Genomic DNA, 27,042 nt, shown 5'->3' with positions numbered 1-27,042 from the left:
CTATATAGGGATGATTTTAGACCTGAATCTGCTGTTTGTTTACACTTTAAAGTTGTTAACAACTAAAAAATGTTAAAGATGGTTAGTATGTTCAAAATGTACTCACACGTGTAATACCATTTAGATATCATATGATTGAATGTACTGGTTCTCATTTGCGTTTCATGTGAACAGATACACTATCATGTGAACTAAGCTGATTAAGTGTATAGTATATAACCATACCATTTAATCATTTGTAATCATCTTACTGTTAATATCGTAACACTGTTAATATACTTTTAAACTAGTAAGAGTAACTGCAACTTAATAAGGACTTTGGATAAAATGTTGTTATTATTATTGAAGGTATGTTTTTATTGGTGATTGTAGGAATTTTCTTGTTTAATAGACTGTCACCGACATCAAGTGACAGTAAGTGTATTATTTTTTAAATATTAATTACGCAAATAGAATAAAATGTTAACTTCACGGAATTAAATCACTCTTATTCAAATCAATACATATACATGTATAAAACAAATTCTGAGTGATAAATCTTTAACTGCATAATAAATAATGCATTTATGGACAATATAAATAACTGATAACAAGGGTTGTAACCGTGTATTTTAAAGCTGAAAAGTAAAACTTATTCGGTGTTTTCCATTTCAGAGTTTGGTTTGGTGTTTACTTCTGCCCGTCTTGGTAACCAGTGTCAATGCCGATAGGTACGTTTCATTTATGTTTCCTTTATTTTTATTTAGTTTTATTTGTTGCAGAATCATTTTGCTGTACGTCTTACCGAAAGAATGTAAATGCTCTGCTATACTATTTTGTTAACAATGCCAATCTTAAATAATAACAATATTCGTGTTTTGGCGACCTACTAGATAAAATCAATTTACGCAACGACTAAATGAACATTTGGGGGTCGTTTATGTTAAAAGCTTTCTAAAAGATTTAAAGCCTAAGTATCAATTTTAGCCAGCAAACAAATTCGAATCATGAGAACGGCGCAATATCTTTTAAAGTTTTCTTTTTATCATTATATTTTTTAAAATAACTGCATTTATTCTCCAATGTTTATAGAAGTATTAAGAACAACCAACTTTACAATACAAGAAGTGTTTCATTGGTTTATGAATGCAACTGAGTTTGCATGTAGTGTTTAAAGCCGCAGTATTTGTCTGCATTTGTTGAAATCCTGCCGCCGTGCGCAATATTCATTTTTAGTTTGTTCATTCTCTTTTTTCCATTATATTTATTTAACTATTTTCATTTTTAAACCTGTCACATTGAAATAACTAATTGTGTCCCATATAAAGTGATTGTTCTATTTTACAGCGATTCATTTTTGGAGTATTTAAAAACGTATGGGAAATCATACACGACTGCAGAGGAGTTCAATAAGAGGTAACTTTCTTTTGAAAAGTAAATTGATTAAAAATCACTAAATTTATGTTGTTTTATGTCCTTGTCAGCAACCGTTAAAAATGTCTTTCATAAGCAACAAGAAAGCGTAACTTAGTGTGTTTTTTTCCATCTTTAAGGGAATGGTGGCGGGGTCCTTTCATAGAAAAAATAGCGTCGTTTTGGCGGAAAGGGGAATAATAACTTCATGATTCACATAATGTTCAACTTGTTTTCAAATTATTTATTCAACAAAAAACTTTGGACATACTCATAAATATAATTATATTTCACCAATTTCTAAATGTTAAGAGGTCAATCAATGCTCCTCATAAAAGAGAGATTTTTCAAGGAAGTTTTTTTACCAAAAAAGGCCCGAAATAAACACTGTTACTTATCCTAAATGTTGCTATTAACTATTAAACTTTTTTTAATTTCCTCATTTTTTTTATTCTAAATGGCCATATGGCATTTCAGTTTAGTAAATGCTAGAAATATTGAATTATATCTATAAGTATTTCGTATCTATTCCAAAACAAAAAAAAGGTTTTCAATATGGCAAGAGACGGTCTCACAGGTAGAGAGGCACAACGCCGATGCTACACTGGGATTACATTCCTACACGATGGCTGTCAACCAGTTTGCTGATATGGTACGGTTTTGTTTAACTAGGGCATACCTGGACACTGACGGTGTTAGTCCTAAGTTATATGTGCAAATAGTATAACGGTGTGTTGTTTCTATATAAAATAACTGTATAGACGTGTGTCGGTTGTGTAGTCCTACTGATATAATATTGCAGTATGGATGCGTGCTGTTCGGGTAGTCCTACTTATATAATATTATGACAACAGGGTTTATATAGGCGTATACTGTCCATGTAGTCCTTAAATACGATAACAAATAAAGAAATATAGTGTCTTTCTTGTATTCATTCTAATATAAGATAATATTATAGATGCGTGCTGTCATATAGTCGCTCTTACATAAGATAACATTATAGCATATATATATATTGTCCATAGGATCCCTCTTACATAAGATAACATTATATATGCGTGTTGTCCATATAGTCCCTCTAATATAATAATAATAATAATAATAATAATAATAATAATAATAATAATAATAACAACTTTATTTAACGAAGGTAACATACTAAGTGTACAATCATTACAGACATACGACTTATTTCCAGCATGGCCTTCACACAAAAAGTATTACAAAAACGCATGTACTATACATATTAAGCAACATACAAAACATACAATCACACTATCACTATCATACATTTCTTCGACAAACACAACTCAGTTTAATATGATGATTATAAATTACAATAATTTCATACTGTAAATAATGTAGATATATTCAGTAAAACCACATTCAATCAATATATTTACATATTTGGTAGTATCCATTACAAGTTGTTGCAAGAATGTCATATACGTACATTAACACAATTCATGTAAACAATGAACTATTTATTATAATGTGATTTAAATAAAGTGTCAAGATTTTTTGTTCATGTGATAAAATTATTTTGCCAATAAGTAGCCTTTTAATGCATGTTTAAAGGCTGGTAGCTTATCTTGACATTTTATGTATGTAGGAAGATTATTCCAAATTTTCATTGCTTTATAGGCAAATGTATTTTTGATATAGTTTGTTCTAGGTTTTACAACAAAAAGATCCTTGTTTTCTGAAGAACGCAAGGTATAGTGCATATATATAAGATAACATAAGAGATGCGTGCTGTCATATAGTCCCTCTTACATAAGATAACATTATAGCATATATATATATTGTCCATAGGATCCCTCTTACATAAGATAACATTATATATGCGTGTTGTACATATAGTCCCTCTAATATAAGATAACATAACAGATACGTGTTGTCCATATAGTCCCTCTAATATAAGATAACATTATAGATGCGTGTTATCCATATACTAGTAGTCCCTCTTACATAAGATAACATTATAGATGCGTGTTGCCCATAGAGTCCCTCTAATATAAGATAACATATCAGATGCGTGTTGTCCATATAGTCCCTCTAATATAAGATAACATTATAGATGCGTGTTGTCCATATAGTCCCTCTTATATAAGATAAAATTATATCCGCATATCATGGATGAGGAAAATTGCTTTCACTAGACAATGATTTTACATATTCTACAGACTTACGAGGAGTATCGAGCAAACATGTTTGGCTTCAAGTCGGATCCTGATCACGTCCGTAACACCCTTTACCAAAGCAGTCTAAGCGAGCTACCTGCTGCAGTGGATTGGAAAGCCAAGGGTTATGTTACTGAAGTTGGAAACCAAGTAAGTTCCAAGTCGAGGGATATATCATTGACAAGCACGTAAATGCCGTGTGAATTTATGTTCTTGAACTAGCTGATGTTCAATACTAGTAATAATATACAGATAAACATATATTTACATTGGTCAGAGATAAGCAATCAAACACACTCAAATTTACCTTAACTTATTTTAGTAAAGTATGTTGGAGGACACGACTTCTTCTTCTGCATTGATGATGTTGAGAAAATTTTGTCTTTATTCAGGCTATATCTTATCATCGGAACTCACGCTATGTTATTCCGATTTCTCTACAGACTTTACAACTAAAACATAGTATTTAACGGACTAATACATTATTAATAGACTGGAAACTCATTATTTAATGGAGTTCTACGGTATGAATAATCTTTGTGCCGAGGACACCCGAGGAAATGGTATCTATTTGCGCTGTGTGTTTGAGTACTCATAAACTGGCTAGAAGTCCCAGTTCTCACACGATGTGACAAAACCTGCGCTTACATAAGCAAAAACAATTACTCTTACTTATTGAATGGTGGCATTGATGGTGTAGTTTTGTTATCCAGTCTTGAAGTGTCCTTGTAGATAATTTTGGACTCATGTTCATGTTTAATACTGGTTGAATGGTTAGTACTTTGTTAAAGTTAACAAAGTGATCAACGTGATAGATATTAACTTTAAGATTTGTCCTGGAAATTCAATGTATACACATATGATATAAAGTATTTCTAACACAATTTGGACAACCCTTTCAACTGCATTTGTATTAAAATCATGAACATATTATAAGTTCTTATTTGAAAGTTAACAACAATATCATTTATCACATTGTTAACTTTAACAAAAGTCTCAACGATCGGCCCAATTTAGTTCCTTTTAGAGTTAGATCAATGGTATCATAATAAAAACATCATCAATGTGACCGTACCAGTTCGTTACATGTTTTACGATACATGTTTGGGCCAGTGGGTCGCCGTTTGCTAAAAACATCATCAATGTGACCGTACCAGTTCGTTACATGTTTTACGATACATGTTTGGGCCAGTGGGTCGCCGTTTGCCTTCAAACATAAGAAGAGTAAAGAGTTGTATTGTTGTCATGTCAGGGTCAGTGTGGCAGTTGTTGGGCATTCACAGCGACAGGTGCTCTAGAGGGTCAACACAAGAAGAAAACTGGCATACTGGTGGACTTGTCCGAGCAGGACCTGATGGATTGCACCAAAAAAGGTTTCAGAACGAGGTTACCTAGTCACGCGGTTAAATGCAAAATGGCCGAAACAGTTGTATCCAATGACATTTAGTTGCACAACATCTTCGAACAAACAATAATTAATTTTTGATTTAATAAAAGCAATTACGTATATCTGGTGATAAAGACGACCTTTAATTCTAACCGTATAATAAACGTAGATCCCCTATATCAAACAATTAAATCAACACCATTTACAGGCAACATTAACTTTGCAGGAGGAAACCAGGGGTGTGAAGGCGGGCTTATGGACCGAGCGTTTGAGGACGTCAAGTCAAAAGGCGGGATTGACACAGAGCAGTCCTACCCGTACAACCAGACAAACCCCGGGGTAAACTTGCTGATCCTTCTGTTCTATACACGATCATTTTAGATAGCCCGAGTAGTTTATTGTGAATGGTATTTATTTAACTTTCTTCTTCTTCTTTTTCAAGCTGTCGCTGGCTTATAGATGTAAATTACCAATTATTTATATATATATATATGATATTTATGCACTGTGCTGTTTGTAGAGTTTTGTGCTCTTCTATGTTTCTTGTTTGTGATTTTGTGTTCTATGTCTTTGGCGTTTGCCCATTGCCACTAAACCGGGTTTATGTTTAAATTTTTTGCTACTGAGCATGTTTCTGTAGCTTTTTGCATATATATGGAGATATTTTATTTTGTATGTTTTGATGAATGTTGGGACAAGTAAGAAGTTTTGTGCACAAACTAGTTACCGGCCCCAATTTCTCAAAAGTCCCTTATAGCAGGATTAATCAAGCTCAAAGTGTTTTTATACTTAAGATAGGAATTCTCTTTATGATAATCACAATTAACCATTTTTCATATATCATAATCCAGTTTAAGTATGTAATTTGGCTAATTAAAATAAGCTACTTAAGCCTGTTAAGCTTAAGAAGTCTCGAGAAATTGGGACCCGAAAACTCGTGTTCCAGTGACCTGACTAAGGCACCAGTCAATTGAAATCACGCCCCCCCCACAGGTTCGGGGGTATACCGGGGATAGCCGGAGAAATGAGCCGTGTTTTTACCTTTCAGTTGGCCCCGCAGTGCCGGGTAAATGCGGTGGTTTTGCCTTCGCTTTAAATATAGAGGGGAATGGGCCTTACCTTGGGTCCCTGGGGTGCGGGGACATTTGGCGGGGATTTTCCCATATGTTCGTCCCCGCGGGGCGGAGATTTTAACCGGGGTTGGCTGGATCGAAAGTCAAAGTCCCCGCTATTCCTCGGACCTGGGGGCCGTGGTCACAATTAACTGGTGCATAACCGTTCTAATATTACTATATATAAGCATGCGTGGTCTGCGTGTGGTGTTTTTACGGTCTCTCATTCAGTACCGTTTGGACCCTTACCGTGTGTCACCAAACAGGGTTACTTCTTGAGACCTTGACTAAAGAGGTTCGCTTGTAGAATTTACAAGTTGAAACCTTACACGGTATTATTGGCACAGTGTACGGTTTTATTGACCGCTCCAATTGATAAAACAATTAAATGCATGTAAGTCATGAATATTTTTGAAGATGGTGTCCGTAATGTATTTTAAAGGCTAATTACAATTTTCATATCTTTCCAGCAAAAATGTTATCCAGAAATTAACGTCACTTACTTGTTTGGGTACATCGAGTGTGACCCGTGGTGATCCATGTGAGAACCCCTTTAATGTCATGTGTTTCCCCATCCTGTTTAAACAGTAGAAAAAAAACAAACAAACAATATATTGAATACATAATGTTATCCTGCACATATATCGTGTTATATTTAACAGATACAGATGTGTCAATACACGGTAGCTAACCGCGGGGCGACATGTACGGGATATGTGGACCTGCCGAAGGGTAACGAGACGGCACTGCAGCAGGCGCTGGCTGAGATCGGCCCCATATCAGTAGCCATCGACGCCAGTCATGAAGGTAGGGTCCGATCATGATAATGCATCCTGATAACGTCATACCCGGAACAAAATAAACGCGCGTTTTTTTTTTTTTAAACAGGCGTAAAACTTATAAAGGATAATTGTTTGTTTCATTGTAAGATCGTATTATAGTTCACCAAGTGAGCACTTGTACATCAATAAAAAACTGACAATACAAATACATGTATGTTAATTTAAATGAATACTCATCAGAACGTGCTTGTTCGCAAATAACAGCAATGGAAATCTATCCATGACTTGAAGTACACTGCGTTTAATAAAGAGCGAAATCTGAAAATATGCCCTGTTGGTTAACGGACGATTTAGAAACATTAAAATGGCCAGAGTCAAATGTTTCTTTCAAATAATAATCAAAATATACTCATGTCTACATATTTTAAGTTTATATATTAATATAATTATGTAGATAAGAAAATCATTGACCACATTGACGTAAATAAGGCAATAAGGGTTGATGGCATAAGTCCCACCCTAATCAAAATCAGTACATACATATGTATAATAAACATGAACTTTGAGTAATAAACCTTGAACCACTTAATATATAAACTCCATCTAGTCCGCATGGCCACCGGGACTTCAACAAAAGTAGTGGATATGTTGACCTTTTAAATATACATTGGTAACATCACGTGATAATTTCAATCAACGAACCACACAACACCACAGCCGTAATTAATTTTCAATCGCGTTATAAACGCTAATGAAAATTGTGGTCTTCAACGACGATATTTGAGCAAATATCAACATTTGCTGAAGGGTTCCAGCTTTTTGTATTGTTTGTTTTTGTTTTAACACTTCTTTTGATTTGCCACACTCTATTTCGTAATTAAAAAAACGTGCATTTTACAAACCAAAAGCGAGTCACCTGAATAGCTGAAAATGAAAAATAATAAATGATTGGTGAGTGCTAAAAGATTTACTGTGATATGCTATCGCATCATAAAGTAAAAATACTGTGTTTTCAGCACCTTCCTGTCCAATTAAACACTGTTTCCTTCATAAGTCTAAAAACAGCGAATCTCTCCCAACTCACGAAAAAATGACATTTATACTAGTGAATAACAGGCCTAACTTGATTCGTCTTGCGATCTCAAAGATAAGAAGGTTAAAACGTTTCTACCAATTAATGGAATGAATATTAAATAAATTGCGAATTCTTTGTAAGTCCTTATTTCGACACCATTGTTCGTGTCAAACTGCTGATGGGTTCTGGTTCAAAAGGTTTTGACATTGGTTAATGCATCTTTTTTGCAATTCTTTGTGGATTTGGAATTGCTATCCTTTGTAAATATGTGTATATATAACTTGTGGGTTCCGAATATGCCCATTTGTGGGAATTAAATTATTTTGAAACCAGCTCTTTTGTCGGAATATGTCCAGCACTGGTCATAACTAGTCATTTGTGACAACAGCCCGTCTATGGAAACCTGTCCAGCCATGTGTGGGGCCCTGTGCGTTTGTTTGGGCTCTGTCCGTTTGTGAGCCCAACATGTACAATGAACCAATCATATTACATATGTATATGTAAACTATCGAGGTGGCTTGATTACTATCGAGTTCGATTTATATAAATGTACACTGATTTTCAGGTTTCTCGTATTACAAGAAAGGCGTGTATGATGACCCTAAGTGTAGCCCTGACAGTATAAATCACAGCCTGTTGGTAGTCGGGTATGGCACTACCAAAGACGGGATACAGTATTACAACTGCAAAAACAGGTTATATATGGAACTGTGTGTGTTTTTGTTAAGTGCATGATTGCTTTCTAACATTTTTTTCTTCATAATTGACAAACACATCGACAAAAAAGTAAAACCAGACACGTATCTGACTTTATGCAGTTTTTGTCATACCAAAAATTCCGAATTTGAAATAAAAAAAACAAAGGGGGTAGGGGATGAAGGTGTTAATATACCTCAAGGCATCGGTCTTCGTAATCCCAAATTGGCCCTAGCAACGCGCCAGATTACAACTCAAAAACGGCATAGGATGTTTGGGTATAAAATTTGATAAATGTTTCCGAAGCCAAACATTCATCAAAGCGAACATATACCTGTTCTGTTCTGTTCTGTTCTGCAAAACGATTATGTCATAAGAGGGAACTGAAAACTTATATTATGCTGAATATTTGAATTAATTTACACTGTAAGGTCATTTTAAAACACACTTAAAGCCTCCCCCCTCAAGCGGATGTTGTATTGTACTGGTGTGTGTTTATTTTCCAGTTGGGGTACGCAGTGGGGTGATCACGGTTACGTGAAAATAGTCAGAAACAAGAACAATCAGTGTGGTGTAGCCTCAACAGCCAGCTACCCTACGGTGTAACTCTGTTTCCGTCCTGTAACTTTGGTGTTATTTTTGCGCATTGCTATAGTTGTTATGTTCATAGTTATATGCAATAAATGAATAAACTTGAAATTTGACTTCTGGTTTAAATTACAGTTGTCATTATTTTTTTATTATTCTATGGCCATTTCAGAGAGTAACTGAGTTCAATCGGAGCACCCCCGTAATTTTCCTTCGAAAACTACCTCGGATGTATATATGGTCGGTTTACAATGTCAGAATTCTTTACATTAAGATACTCAAATTTGCAAGTAGATCGCGTAGTTAGCAGTAAAGCCTTAGGACTTTACTCTTAGTAATCTGATATTGTATATATACAATTTAACACTTAACTGGGAATCAATTTAAATTAAGTAAAAAAAGTAAAACGTCAAAACACTTCATTTAATAAATTGTATTCTTATTAACTTTACGAACTACTTTTTCTAATGTACGCATACATCCGATGTTTCCGATTGTTCTTGGATTATAACATGTTCTATATTATATACCAGTGCAGCATCCGTGGTCAAGTGGTAAAGTTCGCAGGATCAACTCACCGACGCGACACTAAATTTAAAATACTAATGGTCTTAAAAGAGTGACGTTAAATGGGGGGGGGGGGGGGGGGGGGTCCCGTATGGCCATGCGATACACTGGTGCACGCTAAAGACAGGTAACATTCTGTCTGTGCACTTTGCTCCAAAAACACTTATATGACTAACAATCTTATCTGAACACTCCCCGAGTGTATAAATAAACTTACATCCCACCACAACATATACTAACCATTCCCCACACGTACACGTAGCCGTACTAGCAGTATTCAAAACACGATTTCATGAAGGAAACAGTTTATTTATCAGTAAGCTAGCAGTACCTAAAATGGTGTAACAATCTTAATTCATAAGTATAACTCTTTTTTTTTTAATTAACATTTTTACACCATTTTAGACACAGCTTATTGATGAATAAACTGTTTCCTTCACATATTATGAACATGCCTATTAGGAATAATATGAAAACAGATCAAGCCCACCTGCTTTCTCAACCTGTTATACAGCTGTAAGAGAGGTCAGTGCTGGAGGGTAACATGGTGTTAATTACTGTTAAAGAGTAAATTGGACTGATACAAGTTTGCATCCTGTCAAGCTAACAGGTTCATTCAATTATGATCAAAATTGAATAATGATAGTAATATAAGGAGATTGCCATTCTTATAAAAAAACAAACCCTTTACACTACTATTACCAAAAATATTCAGATTTATACAAAGTAAGCAGCAACCGGTACCAACCCAATATGCCGTTCACATTATCTGGACATTACCGGCAGCCAGTATTAGCCAAATATCGTGCATTGCTGCAGTTTACTTACGTTAGGTAAGCGCTCGTCCTACTGAATGCATAAAACAATCCGAAATGGCGCTGTCTGATCTATGCAAGGTAACCCCTTTGAGGAGTTTGTACAGTTCGAACCGGATAAATATATATTAACGCCAGAATTTTGGTATTTGCAGACTCGTCACTAGCAGGTACAGGGGTTAAAGTTATCTTTTATTTCAATATAGGAGAAAAAAGCAATAAAATACGTCCAGAAGGCGCCATTTCAGACTATAAATTGTAAAAAATATGGGACGCGTACCCCAACCACTCTGCCAACACTTCCAACCACTAGTCAACCAAGCAAATTTCGGTTCGGGGGGAGTGGCGAGAATAAAAAAAAATACGCCCGTTATTAACACCCCCTCTAACGCCAAATTCTGGGTCCGTCCCGGTTCATGGTAAAGGGAAATATAAAAATATGCAAATGAAAATATTTTCCTGAACGCCCATTAGTATCATACCTTTTGACCGTTTTAGACTGGGACGAATTGCCTTGAGGCAAAATTAGAAATATGTGAGATTTTCTAAAATTTACGTTTTTTGAAGGGGAATTTATTAATATAATGTGTTTGATAAAACTTATATGAAGTTTAATTGTTTTACTCCTATACACATCTTTATTTAAATTATAAAATATCTGTAAGCCCTAGATTTATACATTAGACATAGTTGTCTATGTTTCGGATACTTCCTTGTCGGACACACAGTGGTTCAGCGGTTTGAAGATATTTCTTGAATTTATTTCAGTCTCATTCCAAGATTACCATTAAGGTATTAAGTCGCCCACCCATCTCAAATTGCTGTTTCACCTTGTCACACACTTAAGTTTAAACTTATTTTAGTTCTTGTTGAAATGTAGTCTCAGAAATATCATAATACAATGTAGATGTTCATTAAGGGATTCTCTAAGGATAAAGGATTTTCCATATCAAATGTTGCAAAAATTATTTGGACTGGTTGAAATGATGATATGTATTGTGACAGTTGTGCTGAGGGGCAAATCAGAGTCAGCCTACTGGTCAACCTTAATGAGCCATTGACAAGAATGTGCAAAGCCCGGATAAGATGTCTTGGTCAACATGTGAAAATGTGATTGAGGGTTATTGGAGGTGGTGTTTTGGGCAAGTGGTCGCCCAATATTCCCAGATAACGCCCATTTGTAACATCAAAGCAACATTGATACGCTGACAAATTTTTTTTTCTTCCTTTTTGAGGTCTCGAGGACCCCTTTTATTTGCCCCGTAATAGGTACCATGGGGTCGGGGCCATCCCCATGGGCCCTTACAACATTAAAAAACAGTAATATTCAAAGTGCATGCAGTTATCAAGTTACAGTTTTAACAAAAATGTTTAGATATTTAAAATAGCAGTACTATATATTGCATATGTTTAATAAATCTGAGTTTGAAATGTTTTTACCTTCGAAAGCAAAAGTGGTAAAAGCATAGCAGCAGATACAATGCACTTCAAAAGTGCCTTTTTAATGATTGAGATCAATATAAAAATGTACATTGTTCTCGTATGATTTTGTTTTTCTTATCCGAAATAAGATATTATTTTACTCCTGAAAGCAAAATGAGTAAAATAAGGCAACGGATGTTTATCAACAAATTACAAATAAGTAACAGCTAAAGCTTAATAGTAAAGCTGGTAAACACTTATACAAGTTTATACATGACAACAGTCCTTAATATGTCTGAAGTGTCTTACATTCTGAAAAAAAGAGCCAAAATGCGACTTCAAATAATAAAGTACTCTTTAACTAATTCTACTGACCGGTTATTGTCAGACCATTTTAATTGGTCTATAGTAGATAGTTTAATGTCCAGTAACATCAGCTTAATATCTGTGTATTTCTGTTCATAGTTTATGCAGTTTCTACTTTTCCACATACGCCACTTTGTTTCTAACAGTATAGTGTTTATTACTTTGCATTTTGTTGGAAAAATAAAGAGTCCAAGCAAGGCTGTTGATAGTTGGTTTGTTATTTCTATTTGTAATGTGTTTAAGGCTATATTTTCGACAATCGGAATTATTTCCTGCCAAAAGTTTTGCGCGTGCTTACAATTCCAGAACAGATGAGTTAAATTGTCTTGTTCACTGTTGCAGATTTTACATAGTCCGTCTGAATAATTCATTTTGCTAAGTTTTTGCTGCGTGAAAATCGTTTGGTGTAATATTTTGAATTGCAACTGTTTTGCTTTTAATGACGCTTTTGATTTATATAGACATAGATACGCTGACAATTTTAAGCATTTGGAAATCTGTCATTTAGTGAGGTTTTGACCACTGCCCCAGCAGTCAAAACATTGCAATAAGCCATTTTTAATCGGTAATCTCCTAATTGGACGATTTGGTCATGTATCATCCAATTATCGAAACATTGTCAGTAGGCAGAGCTATTGATGTGAACCAATCAGAATGTACACTGAGAAGACCGTTATCAAATGATAAAAGTTTGTTAAAATGCGATAGAAAAAGCAACATAATTATGAAAATGTTGTCAAGCATTTATAAACTTAAAAATAATTGATATTTGTATTGTACAAACAATGCATGCCATTTAAAACATTGTTGCTTTTGAAACAAAGAATCATTGCCATTTTTCCGGCTAGGTGGCGCTAAGGAATTCTATAACTTATTAACAAATATATGATAGTCTTTTTATGAAATGTTCTTGATGAAAATTTGTTTTGTAATCAAAAAAAAATTTTTTTGGCATTATGTATTGTAGCATATACTTATAGTATTTTCCTCATGTTTACAATGTTTACAATGTAAGAACAAATTTTGGAGTTATTTCTCAGCTTTCTAAGATGTAGTAGTGAAATTTTCATCAAGGACAGAGATTTTAAATGTCATTTGGTTCTTAAATGTTCTAAAAAATCAGCATTCATTGAAAATGAACCATTTTTTTTTAGACAAGTAAATTACAGCATTCAACTCTATTATGAAAGGTGAAAATGTTTATTTGTTTTAGATACAGACAGAATCCACGTTGAAACAAGAAATTGAAGAATAACAGTCATGGGGAATGGAATGAACAAGGTACATGTAATGATGTATCTATTTACTATGCCAACCATTACAATGGGGTTGTTTACTACTGCGTTTTGATCCTTATAGCTCTTATTATTATTTATTATTATTACTCAACCAATTTCTGTCTAACTAAGCAAAACTCTGAAACTGCTTGAAGGAATTGACTGAAACTTTGAACATAAAATCATTTCAATGTGAAGTTGTGCATTTCTAGAATTATATCTCAGAATCTGGGGCACATTGTAAGTTTTGAAAATTTGATAACTGTAATTTCATCCTTCACCTTATTTACTACATCTTAAATATGTTTGTGACTTTATAATGTTTAAGTACAACTTAAAATTCTGTTTTGATTTTCTATTGCAGATAATTGGTGGAGTGTATGTGGGAAATTTCAGGGATTCTAAAGACATTGATCAGCTAACAAAGAACAACATCACCCATATTCTGTCCATTCATGACAACGCAAAGGCTCTCAGAGAAGTAAGAATTATTTTTTTATCTATCGCCTTTTGATTAATCCTCATCAGAAATCTATACAAGTACAAGATACAAGAAGCTTGATTCAAAGTCTGTTGAACATAAATTAGCAATTATTTTAGCAATAAATTGGCTATTATTTCAGCAATAAGCCATACACAGTGTAACAATGTATTCTTGTATTAATAAGAACTTTACTTGACAATTTGAACTTTGAAAATTGAAATAAACCCTTGAATGACTACTGAAAATTAGGCAATAAAGTCAATAACGGAAGACAATGACAATATCCTTGTGCCTTTTATAGAGTCAGGATATTTGATAAATTTGATCCCTGTAGTACCCATTGTTTTATCAAACTGATAAAAGCTGTTTTAAGTGAAAGTAAGTGCTGATTAATAAAACATTTTACTTCAGGACCGTGAATACCTATGTATAGTCGCAAGTGACACCCCGGAACAGTCTTTGGTCGAGTTCTTCCCAGAATGCATAGACTTTATTCACAAGGCGCGACTTAGTGGAGGGAATGTCCTTATACACTGGTAAGTAATTATATCCTGCCACTGATAACAGGTTTTGAAGCCAGAAATCAGAAGCTTTGTCTTGGAGAGAAAGAAATCCATAGTTATGCAGGAAATAAACTGAAATAAAGTGACATGTCGAAAACTCATTTTTGTTCCCAAATTAAAGTTACTCGCTCATAGATTTTATGTTGGCAATATTTTTAGAAAATGATGTTATTTTATTGTTGAAAAACGAGTTGTTTTACCATTTTCTGTCAATTTTTAGATAATTATTATCCTATAAAGCTTTTGATTATTCTTTATGATTGTTTAGTTCCCATTTGACTCAGAATGATCTGTTTCAGTTTCTGACCCTTTAAAATGTGAACGGGTCAATTTAACACATAAAATCTATCATACTGGTTAGGGCTGTAACGATTCATTGGTGCATCGTGAAATCGCGATTTGGTACCCGACGATATACTGTAGCATATCGCATTGTAAAAAATCGTGTGTATTGCGTATCGTTAGATTTGTTTTCTTGACTTAAGATTTGTATGCTTAAAACACTTTTCAAACATCTTTGCACGATCTGGTCAATTTGTTAACTTTCATTTTAAACTGTCAAAACAGCGAAAGCCACTTCAGCTGCATTTTCACAAACAGCAGGTAGAGCTAGAAAAATATGTTACAACTAGTTATCTTATTTATCTACACGGTGTTTATTTTTCTAACTAAAATGAAAAATAAACATAAAATTATTAACAAAAAATGCAATTTAATTTTCTTTTTTAAAATTTGATTAAAAAAGATATGAGAAAAACTGGAATCTGTGAGCTAGCTTAATGCAAAAATGTGACTGAAGTGGCTTTCGCTGTTTTTGACTGTTTTCAGTCGTCTGCAAAGTCAAGAATGGCGGAAGGAAATACTACTGGTAGTAAAGAGAAGCCTATAGAAATGCGCCGGCAAAATATAAGTCCAAAGCTTGGGAGAACTTGTGGTTTTGCAAAGTCAGACAATAAACTAGTTATTTGTAAATTGTGTCTGGCAGAATTAAAATATAATGGACACACTACCACGCATCTTCCCCGATGCAAAATAATAAAAACCTTAAACGTATGGTTTTGGTAAGGATATGCTCAACAATTTACAAATTAGGCAAACATTAAAGTCCTACATAATTTTTTTTATATATATATATATTTACGCGTACTCCGTATCATATCGTGAGTTGAGTGATGATACACAGCTCTAATACTGGTTATGCATTCATTGCAGTCTGGCAGGGGTATCAAGAAGTGTCACAGTAACTGGCGCCTACCTGATGACAGCTACAAAACTGGGCTGGAGAGATGCTCTCAACTGTATAAGAGGGGCACGAAACTGCGCTCAACCAAATTATGGCTTCCAAAAACAGCTTCAGGAATATGAGAACGAAAATCTTGAAAAGGTGGGTTGATTTGCAAAATTCAGAACAACTCTGTTTTGTTCTTTTTTCATGTCTGTGCATTTGCTACTTACTGTGACAGTGACAGCTCGTGCTCCAGCATTAGTTCAAGTTTTTTTTATAAAATTTTCATTGAACTTTATGGGTTAGGTTCACAAAGACTCATTTTGGCCCCGCAAAATATCCAAAGAAGTCATTGTGGTGTTTGAAATATATGTTAAAATAGATAACAAACCTTTAAAAGCAAATATGATGACTATTATTTTCTCCTTCACCAAAAAGTTACATAGGGTTAAAAAATACTTGATTAAAATTAGGTACAGCTTTTAAAGTGACAATCTTTGTTAAAATCAATTCATACACATATATAACAAACATAAGTTTTGACTTATAAACCTTGAACTACTTACTAATTAATGCTATTATAGAAAATATTAAATACTCATAACAAGTTTGTAACCGTATATTTAATAGCTGAAAACACACAAATATTAAATGATTAAAAGATTTACTGTGATCTACTTTCATCTCAGAGGTAGAAATACTGTGTTTCTTTCAAATTAAACTCCGTATCCTTCCTAAGAACCATTGTTTTCGACATTTATTCATCATTTTTAGCTCGATTATTCGAAGAATAAGGAGAGCTATCCTAGTCACCCTAGCGTCGGCGTAACCACTTATTTTAAAGTTTGCGTACCACCTCAAATATTTTCAAAGTCCATTGACATATGGCTTTGAAACTTTGCACACTTGTTCACCATCATGCCCCCCTGCCTGTACACAGGAGGTGGTAACTCTATCAAGAATTTTGACAAAATTATGCCCCTTTTTAGCTCGACTATTCGAAGAAAAGGTGGGCTATGCTACTGGCCCCAGCATTGGCGTCGGCGTCCGGTTAAAGTTTTAGGGCAAGTTGGGATTTTCACTTATAAGTCCAATACCCTACATTCAAGTGACTTAATACTTCACGCAGTTGTTCAGGGCCATCACATGATGAGGTTAGATAACTCCATATTATTCTTTACACACATTATGGCCTCTGATTGACTATGGAACTTAGGTTAAAGTTTTAGGGCAAGTTGGAATATTTATTAATAACTTCTATATCCTTTGTTCAATTGACTTAATCACACAATGAGGTTACATAACTCCATATTATCCTAAATACAAGTTATGGCCCTTGATTGACTTAGGTTAAAGTTTTAGGGCAGGTTAAAGTTTTAGGGCAAGCTGGGATTTTCACTTAAAACTCCAATACCATTTATTCAATTGACTTAATACTTCACACAGATGTTCAGAGCCATCACATAATGAGGTTAGATAACACCATATTATCTTTTATACAAATTATGGCCCCTGATTGACTATGGAACTTAGGTTAAAGTTTTAGGGCAGGTTGGGATATTGTTTAATAACTTCTATGCCCTTCATTCAATTGACTTAATACTTCACATAATTGTTCAGGACCATCACCCAATGAAGTTACATAACTCCATATCCTTAATACAAGTTATGGCCCCTGATTGACTTAGGTTAAAGTTTTAGGCAAGTAAAAGTTAAGGGCAAGTTGGGATTTTAATAAAAAAACTTCTATACCGTTCATTAAATGCACTTAATAAAATTTAAAATTATTTACGACCATCTTACAACAAGAAACATAACTCCGTTTTAAGCCTAAATACAAATGGGAAATCAAGTTATTTGAATGACTTGCGTCATTGTTTGGGTGGGCTGATGGGAGGGCAGCATCAAAGTCACCATATGTATTGAATAATTTTAGTTAGGTTTGACATAAAGAGACAAAACTTGGTATTATTACATCGTTATTATATTCTAAGTCAAAGCGGCGTTGTCGAGCGCGCTGTCTTACGACGGCTCTTGTTCTACTTAGAATTTACGTCAAAGTTTGCGTACCACCTAAAATATTTTCCAATTCAATTTATGTAGATATCTCGGTACATCATGTATTGCATTGAAATCTAATCTAACAGTGATCCATTCATGTTTCGCCAAAACTTTTCAATCCATTCACCGAATAGAGGCAAAATAGTCGAGCGCGCTGTCTCTGTGACAGCTCATGTTTTAAATATTAAAACAATAGAATTAGTTGTGATAAATCTTATTTGGGAATAAGAGTGTATCTTTAAACTAAGTATATTTTTTGCGTGATTTTCAGAACTGTTAAGTTGTTCTGAGTGACCTTATCAATCTCAAACTTTCATAGTTTGCCAACATTTAACGACAATTAGTTTTGATGGAAAGATTGATTTGCTGCCACAATCTTTAGCTTTTGTGCACCTTATATCTTTTAACAATAAGATATCTCAAGATGTTGTCCTATTATTAGTTATTAATAGCAATTTTAGGAAATACCTTTAAATGTTTTTGCACATATCTGTATATACATGTGTCTCTTTTACAGGCAAGGGCAGAGTTTAAAGCAAAATATCCTGACAGTCCATTTGATGATGCTAGGGACTGTGAGATTAACTTAAAGAGCTACAGACACTTCTTATCAACAGGGGAGACGAGTCCAGGCCCAGAGTTATATGCCTTGCCCCATAGAGCATATGGAGACAGAAAAAGGGGGAACAACTCCAGCACCAATCTGGTGAATAAGGGGGAAATAAATGAAAAGTTAGGGGATAGCCCTGTTAACAAGGAAAGTAACTCTGGCAATATAGATATGAACAAAGAAGGTAAAACGTGTAGTGACAATTTAGATGGCATTAGTCAAGAAAAGGGGAGTCACTCTGGCAATGAAGATGCTTTCAAGGGAGATAAATGTGACAAATCTGAAGAAAGTGATGGATTGTCAGTCCTAAAGGGAAAGATTGAATGTGCCTGTGTTTCTGGTGAAAACTGTGAATGTGAAAACTCTTAGCAACAATATCGGGGCGTTTACTCCACTCCACTGCAATATATGAGCTGCCTTTGCTGTAAACATTCTAAGAAGGAAGTTATTTCACTTTAATGCACCAGTCAATCGTAACCACGGTCTCTCCAGGTCCGGGGGTATACCGGGGATAGCCGGGGAAATGGGCCGTGATTTTACCTTTCAGGTGGCCCCGCAGTGCCGGGTGAATGCAGTGGTTTTGTCTTTGCGCCAAAAATGGCCGGGAATGGGCCTTACTTAGAGTCCCTGGTGTGCGGGGGCATTTGGCGGTGATTTTACCAGCAGTGTGTCCACGCAGGACGGGGATCTTACCCTGGCTTGCCTGGACCGAAAGTCCTGCTATTCCCAGGACCTGGGGGGCCGTGGTTACAATTGACTGGTGCATAAGCTGTGAGGAAAATACCAGTTTTCCAATATTTGGGATTTGTTTGTGCAATGGCCCTACTTAAAACATATTGACTCTAGGCTAAGTCCAAGTTTCAGAATAGTGCCAAACAGTAGGATGCCAAAATATAATGTGATATATTGAAATTCTAATCTCGACTCTACTGATGATATGCATATCATATAAATGTGCCTTTTATGTGATTTTCAATCATATTTTTACAGAAAATCATATTTATGTGTATGTTTAATTCATTCTTTTATACAATTTGCTAGCATGTACTTATAGTATGTTTATAAAACAAGATTCATTCTGCTAGTGACACTGTCACATGATTTTTAGCTGGATTTTGAACAAAAACTTGAGGGTTATAAAATGGCGAAAACCAATGGGAGGTTGTACGGGCTGGTGGGCTTTAACAATTCTGTGTAAAAGATTTTAATCATATAAAAATGCATTACCGCATTGGCGACTTGCTGGACTTTTTGATTCATATTTTTTTTCTTATTCAGTTTTTGATGTGTTCTATAATACAGATGATAATTGTTTGTAACTTTGAAAGATTGAAATATATTTCAACGAGTGACCACTAAAAGCTATATTTAATGAGTGGCGTATTGTCACATCATATAATATTTCATTTTTAGAAGCTAACAACGATTCTGTTAACATTAACTTAACAATGTTGTTATATTTAACAACGTTCTGAACATTGGCCCACAGTTTATATTTTACAGTAAGGTACAGTTACATGTTTTAGACAGTATATATCATATGTTCTGACAATTTTATGAAATATTTCTATTGAATGTTGATTGCAAATTGTAAGGTTTTAAATATGATTGTAAACAATCTTGTTATGACATAATAAAATGCTGTGCAATACACTTTAAGTCGATACTTAGTGTTCTGATAATTCCTAGTTTATCATGCCTTAAAAATACCTGTGCACAGGTTGTCCTACCTGGCAAAGCCCCTGGACCCTAGAGTTTTTTTACGACCCAAATCCGATGTTTCGTTTTTTGGTTGAATTAAACCATCTGGGTTGATTACAATTTAAACCAGTAAGTATTAATTATTCAATACACAATATACCAAAACATCATACATGTAGTTAAGATTCGCGGCTTACCTTGCTGTTTGGACTGAACGAAAAACAATAAAATAAAATATTTGTCCTTACCCCAATTAGCATTTTTGAGAACGTTGCTTTCATCTCAGATATTTTAGGCCATAGTTTGTTTCGTCTTAAAATCATGTTGAGAACTAGAATTCACACTGAATAAAGTTACTTTAATATCTATCAGCTCGTCTGTTTTTCGTTCACAGCCCCAAAGTGGTGTTGATGACGTTATCGGGCTCGTCCTTGTGCAAAACTTTTACTTTTGCCATAACTCAAAAACTGTTCCTGATACTCAAATGAAAAGTGGAACACATGTTTCCGAAGATAAAGCACAAAATAAATACACTAATAAATTTGAAATAAACATTCAATCATATATTATGCATATGAACATACGAAACTTATTTATTTAAATAAAACCAGTACAAAAAATTATTATACAAGTATTTACAAGATATAGCACTGCACGGTGATAAAAATAATAGTATACATGCATGTCATATAACAAGTAAATTTTTATTGATGCACATATTAATCTTCAATTGGCCCGGCCTGTCGCTCCGGGATAGGCGCAAACCCAGCATAAAGGTGACTTCAAAGAAGCTTGCTGGTTGTCATTTCTTAGTCTTCGTAATCTTCCCACAACTTTTGGTGTCGGCCGTGGGCAGTCTTGAAGGTTGCTCGCTGGTAGTGAGTGAGGCTCTGCTCCGATATGAGTTGAACTTGGACATCAATGGTCTCTGCTTCTGAATGGAGAGGAGGAATTTGAACGTAGGGGGCGTAGTGGGGCGCCAACTTTACCAACTTTTCCATTATGCACCTATGCCATCCTTCTACGTCATTATTTGTTCTGACTGTTTCTTGGAAAACAGGCCAATTTTTGTCCCGCCAGACTTTGTCCTCTAACCAGGTGACCTTCACACGTATGTCATGAAGGTCTAGAGTGCTTCGTGGCCGGAATCGGTCGCGATGTCCTCTAATGATTCAATTTCTTCCCGTGTGTATTTAGCCGGCAGGAATAGAAGGGACATCACTTTTCGTAAAACACATGCGGTTGAAAGACCAAGTCCTTGAATTTTCTATAAAGCTCGAGCGTGAAGTGGAACGCGCTACCTTTCTGTATTGTGTTTGGAAATACATGTCTGACTGCGTTCCAGGTAGCTGATTCGAACTTCAGCATAAACCACTGCGCAGCGGGTTGGGAATCCATGGCGTTTATGATGGCTTTGAGGATTCGAATGTAATCTTGAGTTGTTCTTCTACTCAGCACAAAATAGGCCAGTGGTACCTGTTTGGTACATTGACCATTTTTCAGGAACGTATGGATTGTAAATTGTTGTGGGAATAGGGCCTCGACCGTCAATAGAACATCTCTGTGCTAATGGTAGATGATGGAGTTGCGCTCTAGCTGACAAGACAATGTGCCTTTCCCTATTGTACATGTAGTTAGAATGTCATCAACCAGGAATTCGTCCCCTTTGATGAAGTTAGTATCCAGGACGAAGTTCTTGTCTGTCGGTACTGGGGCCTTAGGGCGGAGCTTCTCGCGAGAGGAGTTTGGCATCCTTGCAACGCTGTCCAATTTTGGTAAACAGTGGTCCCCTGGTTTTCGGGTGTTTTGGGTCAATTTTTCAGCAGTATTTGCTACTTACCTCATGAGTTGGCCTTTCCCCAATTATTTTGCATGGATGTGCGAATTATGTGTCGTCAAATTGTCTTACAATGGCTGGGTAGCGTTCTTTCTTGTTAGTACGTATTGCGTATTCGGGTTACTGTGTATGTAAAATCACCACTGCTTGCCAGCTTTGATCCTCCACGTTGCGAACCATTATTCACTGTCGTTAATGTTACTGGCCCCAATTTCTGGAAACGTCTTAAGTCCCTTATAACAGGATTAAGCTAATCGCACTATTTTTGTTGTTCTATAAAATGTGTTATATTTACTTTTTCAAGATTGTTTAGAAATTATGTAGGAATAATCTGTATGATTATCAGAATAAACCATTTTTCATTTATCAAAATCCATTTGCATTATGTATTTTGGCTAATTGAAATAAGCGACTTAAGCCTGTTAAGCTTAAGAAGTTTCGAAAAATTGGGGCCTGACTCAGTCGCATCATCGATGACAACATTGTCAACTTGTGGATCGACTAAGGATCTGTCTAAGAAGGTCTCTGGACGATTGATCTGTCTATTCTGGACATCGAGTGATGCGTCCAGGTTGGCTCCTTGCAGTTGCTGTTCAGGAGACTGTGGTTGCGGGGCTGGCGACTGTTGCTGCGAGGCTGGCGACTGTGGCTGCTGGGCTGGTGACAGTGGCTGATGGATAGGCGGCTTCGGCGGGCCGTGTGTATGGATTCCCTCTCATCATCTACGTCCACATTTCCTATGGTGCCAGCCTTGGCACAAGTCACATTAGTTTTCTATAGGATATAGTTTGTTATATGCACAGTTTGTTTATTCTGCTAGTATTTAATATAATGCTTTACAAATTGTCGAAAGTAAGATAAACCTACACACGTATAATCACACTTATAACAATTATTTTTAAGTATATGTAAACCAATCAAACATATACACTTACAATGAGTATTTGGTAAAACGAGCAAACACTTAAAATAAACATTCGGAAGTATATATAAACCAATCGAACTTTTACACTTATATTAAGCATTTGCAAGTATATTTAAACAAATCACACTTGTACACTTACAATAAGTATAAGTAAGTATATGAAAACCAATCAACCTACACACTTATAATGAGTATGTACACCATTCGATTCATTCACGTTCTGTTTTGCTAATTGTTTCAAAATACATATAAACCACAAATATAACAAAATAACAAATACATCAACAATAAGATAAACATTCAAGTAGACTTGAATCCCTGCAGAGCTAATATAGGTAGTTTTTTTTTCACTTGCTCATGCTAATAAAATTCTTGCTACTGGGCTTGTCCCTGTACTTTCAGTTGAATAATAATTGTAATATATTGCTGCTGGAATCCGCTCTAGGTTGGCTTTTATGAACACCCTTTTCTTGAGAGATGGAGGTCCAAGAAATTAAGTAGTTTGTGGTCACCAAGCCGGACAAGTGCATTTCCTCCTGGTACTCCCATGTACTATTTTCGAATATGATTGAATCATAACAATACATTTTGAAGGCAACTATTTCCGAAAAACATGATGCGTACGTGTTTAAAACAAAATATAAACGAAAAACAATCACACAACAGACCTAGTTTTCATTTCTTTGCAAATACTCCAAACCGAAACTCTTTCGTTTCGACAAAGCGGCCTTAAGAACCGTGACAGAAAGAACAATAGGCGACGTCAAAGCAGTCTGGCTTGATTCCAGAGTCACTGAAAATTAACAAAGCTCCAATTGTTCACCAATGTCATTCTTCAATTGTTCCAGTCCTTCATGCAGATCGAAAGACAGGTATAGTCCTTTCTTGTTTGGATTGGCGTCCACTTCAGTGTAATTCTGCATTCCCTGAAGCATCGAAATGACATGCGCACATTTACCGTCTGGCTCATCGGAACAAAATATTGCTCCACTTTGACCGCGTTCGCATAACCTTTTCCATCTAAAAGTATTCGTTTCACTATCAAGTTCGCTTGTGTCTGCGATCAGGACATAATGTCCTTCAAGAGCTCTTCGCTTGTAATATGGAATGGCAATTTTTCCTTTCCGTGGATGGGTTTCTCCTTTTGCCCAAATGTAGACAGGCAACTCCTCTTGGTTTCCTTCGTCAAAACGAAATAACCTACTTGGCACATGTTCGCCTGCTGAATTTCTGAAGCGTGTATCCCTAGATTCAACAATTATTTTGGCAGCAGAAATGTCATATTCCCCTCTGTCTCGACATCTTATAACTTCGCCGATTTTCAATGTCGAATTATTACGGCCTCTATAATAAACGCTTGCATGTCCTTGAAGAGGTGCGTCCATATCTGGTTCGGCAAAATGCCTTGCTAAAAGGCCGTATGTCTGATCTTGTCTTCTTTCGTTACGTGTGTATCCACCTAGTGTCCCCGATAACCCAAAATCATTTACTACCTCACAGCCAGCAACATGTCCTGACAACAGTTGTATCTTATATAATCCGAACAATACTTCAAACTCAACGATATTGTATTTTCGCAATGTTGTTTCGATGCTGTTGCGAATTTGAAGGTGTTGTTTATCATCTTGTTCGTCGACGAATATGTTCAAAGTTCAACTTCGGTATCCACAGCCGTGGATTCGCTGGTCTGTTGAAAATATTCCATCGGAGACCTGTGAAAGAGATCATCACTTTAGTGTTTTTATTATTTCTTTATTAATGAGTGTTTTTTACTATTAAAATGTCTAGAGAATTTATAAATTAAAGATTGTATAACGAAAAGTTTGAATTTGAAAATTTTCTTGTATATACACCTTACCAACTATTACGATATATTAAAACATTTAGAACAAGAAATAACATATTGCCTGTGGAAATTGGAAGCTGGAATAATGTAGAATAAATCGATAGAAAGTGTATATTTTGTACCGATACATTTTGAAAAACTCTGTAAACTTATTAAAGAGATAATGCTTAGATTTTGATAATGCTACAAACATTGATGTTTTTTGTTCTTGTTTAAATGGCTCCTCCATTATTACATGTATAATGTTAATATTATATAACACTGATTGTATTTATTGATTTTTATTATATAATATCCTAAAAATGCTGAAACTTTTTTCGTTCTTTACATAGTCATATATTTCAATACTCCTTTTGTCATGTTTTGTGACATGAGTTATACGAAATGAAATTGGAAACTTGGAATTAGAAATAGAGCTAGTAGCTTTTTTATTGTCGTTTAAAGCGTAATGTTCGGCTGTATTTGTCAAAATTGCTCTTGACTAATTTTTCGTTAGATGATAAGAAATAATCAAGCAAACTTACCTCATTTGTTCAATCAGGAATTGTTCTGTGTCATTATTGTATTATAATGTATTATATTATTTCTCAATAATTACCTCATCTGTCAGAACTGGGTATTTCTCTTGAGCTTCAGTTGTGTTTCCTCTTCTTCGAAACAATGCCTCCCCGCTGCGTATTGTGTCTGTCAGAACTTCTCGTTCCATTTCATCCAATACGATAGATTCTCCGCCATGGACACTTTCTGTTGAAGGATGAAAGCTTTTTCCTGTAATGGTCAGAGGAAATAGTAGGGCGACGCATGCTTTCACATTTCATGAAAACAAATCAATTTCTTCGACTTTAAATGTTGGCATATTATTTATAGGTCTCTGACATTGCTATAAATCAAAGGAGGAAACGTTCTTAACGCACCTGATCGAAGTGTAGTCTGGTCGATGGATAGTTTTCTCTTCTTTAATGTTTGCCCACCTGATATATCATTATTTGCTATTTCTTCCCTAATTCTGCGTAACTGTTCTATCTTTGTCTTGAATTGGTTCAGGGCAAATTGCTCTAGAACCAAATCTACTTTGGAAATGAATTCATCATAACTACATTCGAAATTCATAAACTCCGTATTTTTTGATTTCACTCCTTTAAAGTCTCCTTTTTGAACAAACTCAACCAAAACTTTTTGCCGATCAGAACTTTTTTGCTTAACTTTAATGATAGGTTTGCAGGCATTTTTTTCAGTTTTGCGAGTTTTTAAATCTGTAGTGGAGATATCAATTTTGGCATGTTTAACATCCAATCTATCAAAAATTTTCTCAGGCGAAATAGCTTTCCCTTGGATAATTAAACTGATACTTGAATGATATATCAGCAGCGATGGTTCTGATTCAGGATGACACTTTTTAAGAAAGTAATAACATTTCTTGTCTTGCTCGGCGGTGAATTCTACAACGTGTGTGTATCGTAAGAAAGCTGTTGAATTAATTTCGAATTTCTCGAATTTATCCATATTTCCCACGTAAAATCATACGCTCTTTTTCATCCTCAAATGTTCATTAATCTGTATTGAAGATCCGAGAGTTCAGCGTATTTAAGTAACGCAGAAAATTCTTACATAACCATGACCATGGCATTATGTTATAATTTGAACTCGTGTTGGTTACTTCGTATTCGGTAATGTAATTTTCCAAAGAAATCTAGTCCCTACTATTATTAGCTTAATTACCGAAATGTTTTGTAATCTAGTAAACGTACACTTAATGTTTTTAAACCTAAACTTTGAAAGTAAATGGCGCAGTTTGTTGTCATGTTTTAAAGACCCACTACAAAATTTAAAAGTTGAAATAATAATCCCGTTGAAATATTATTTTCTTTAAAAATATAAAGATTGACTGTTTCAGGTGATATCTTCCATGTTAATTATATACTCTCATGATTTGGTTTTAAAACGTTATATAGTACGCAATAGAAAGAATAAATTAGTATGGCATTGCTTTATTTCATTTCGCTGAAACCTCTAATTCAATTCTAACTACTTGTGATAAGCTCAAATTCATACTTTAAAGATAAACTCTAACATAAACAAGTCATGTCACTACTAGAGCTGATGCTTAAAGGTTTATAACTCACGTAAT

At 35.0% G+C, this 27,042-nt stretch overlaps 3 protein-coding genes across 3 annotated transcripts; 2 read left to right on the top strand and 1 right to left on the bottom strand.

Annotated features, from left to right (window-relative positions):
• The first annotated feature begins 253 nt into the window (after window positions 1–253).
• On the top strand, window positions 254–9,331 carry LOC128243503 (procathepsin L-like). The gene is made up of 10 exons (XM_052961302.1): window positions 254–348; window positions 655–710; window positions 1,327–1,395; window positions 1,939–2,044; window positions 3,579–3,725; window positions 4,828–4,948; window positions 5,189–5,301; window positions 6,737–6,881; window positions 8,497–8,626; window positions 9,134–9,331. Exons 1-10 carry the CDS (start codon window positions 328–330, stop codon window positions 9,231–9,233), a joined length of 1,008 nt encoding a protein of 335 aa, XP_052817262.1. The 5' UTR covers window positions 254–327; the 3' UTR covers window positions 9,234–9,331.
• A 1,768-nt stretch (window positions 9,332–11,099) lies between these two features.
• LOC128242429 (dual specificity protein phosphatase 22-like) lies at window positions 11,100–20,674 on the top strand. Its single transcript, XM_052959577.1, has 6 exons — window positions 11,100–11,132; window positions 13,599–13,666; window positions 14,027–14,143; window positions 14,558–14,682; window positions 15,922–16,093; window positions 18,513–20,674. The coding sequence occupies exons 2-6, from the start codon at window positions 13,646–13,648 to the stop codon at window positions 18,972–18,974; spliced, it is 897 nt and encodes a 298-aa protein (XP_052815537.1). The 5' UTR covers window positions 11,100–11,132; window positions 13,599–13,645; the 3' UTR covers window positions 18,975–20,674.
• A 290-nt stretch (window positions 20,675–20,964) lies between these two features.
• LOC128242464 (uncharacterized) lies at window positions 20,965–26,682 on the bottom strand. The gene is made up of 3 exons (XM_052959622.1): window positions 25,829–26,682; window positions 25,513–25,682; window positions 20,965–24,780 (listed from the first exon to the last, which is right to left on the bottom strand). The coding sequence occupies exons 1-3, from the start codon at window positions 26,415–26,417 to the stop codon at window positions 24,721–24,723; spliced, it is 819 nt and encodes a 272-aa protein (XP_052815582.1). The 5' UTR covers window positions 26,418–26,682; the 3' UTR covers window positions 20,965–24,720.
• Between the last annotated feature and the right edge of the window lie 360 nt (window positions 26,683–27,042).

The sequence above is a fragment of the Mya arenaria genome, chromosome 8 (genome assembly GCF_026914265.1).
Source record: "Mya arenaria isolate MELC-2E11 chromosome 8, ASM2691426v1".
NCBI lineage: Eukaryota > Metazoa > Mollusca > Bivalvia > Myida > Myidae > Mya > Mya arenaria.
The sequence above is the reverse complement of the archived record's forward strand: the minus strand, read 5'-3'. Positions and strand labels throughout refer to the sequence as shown.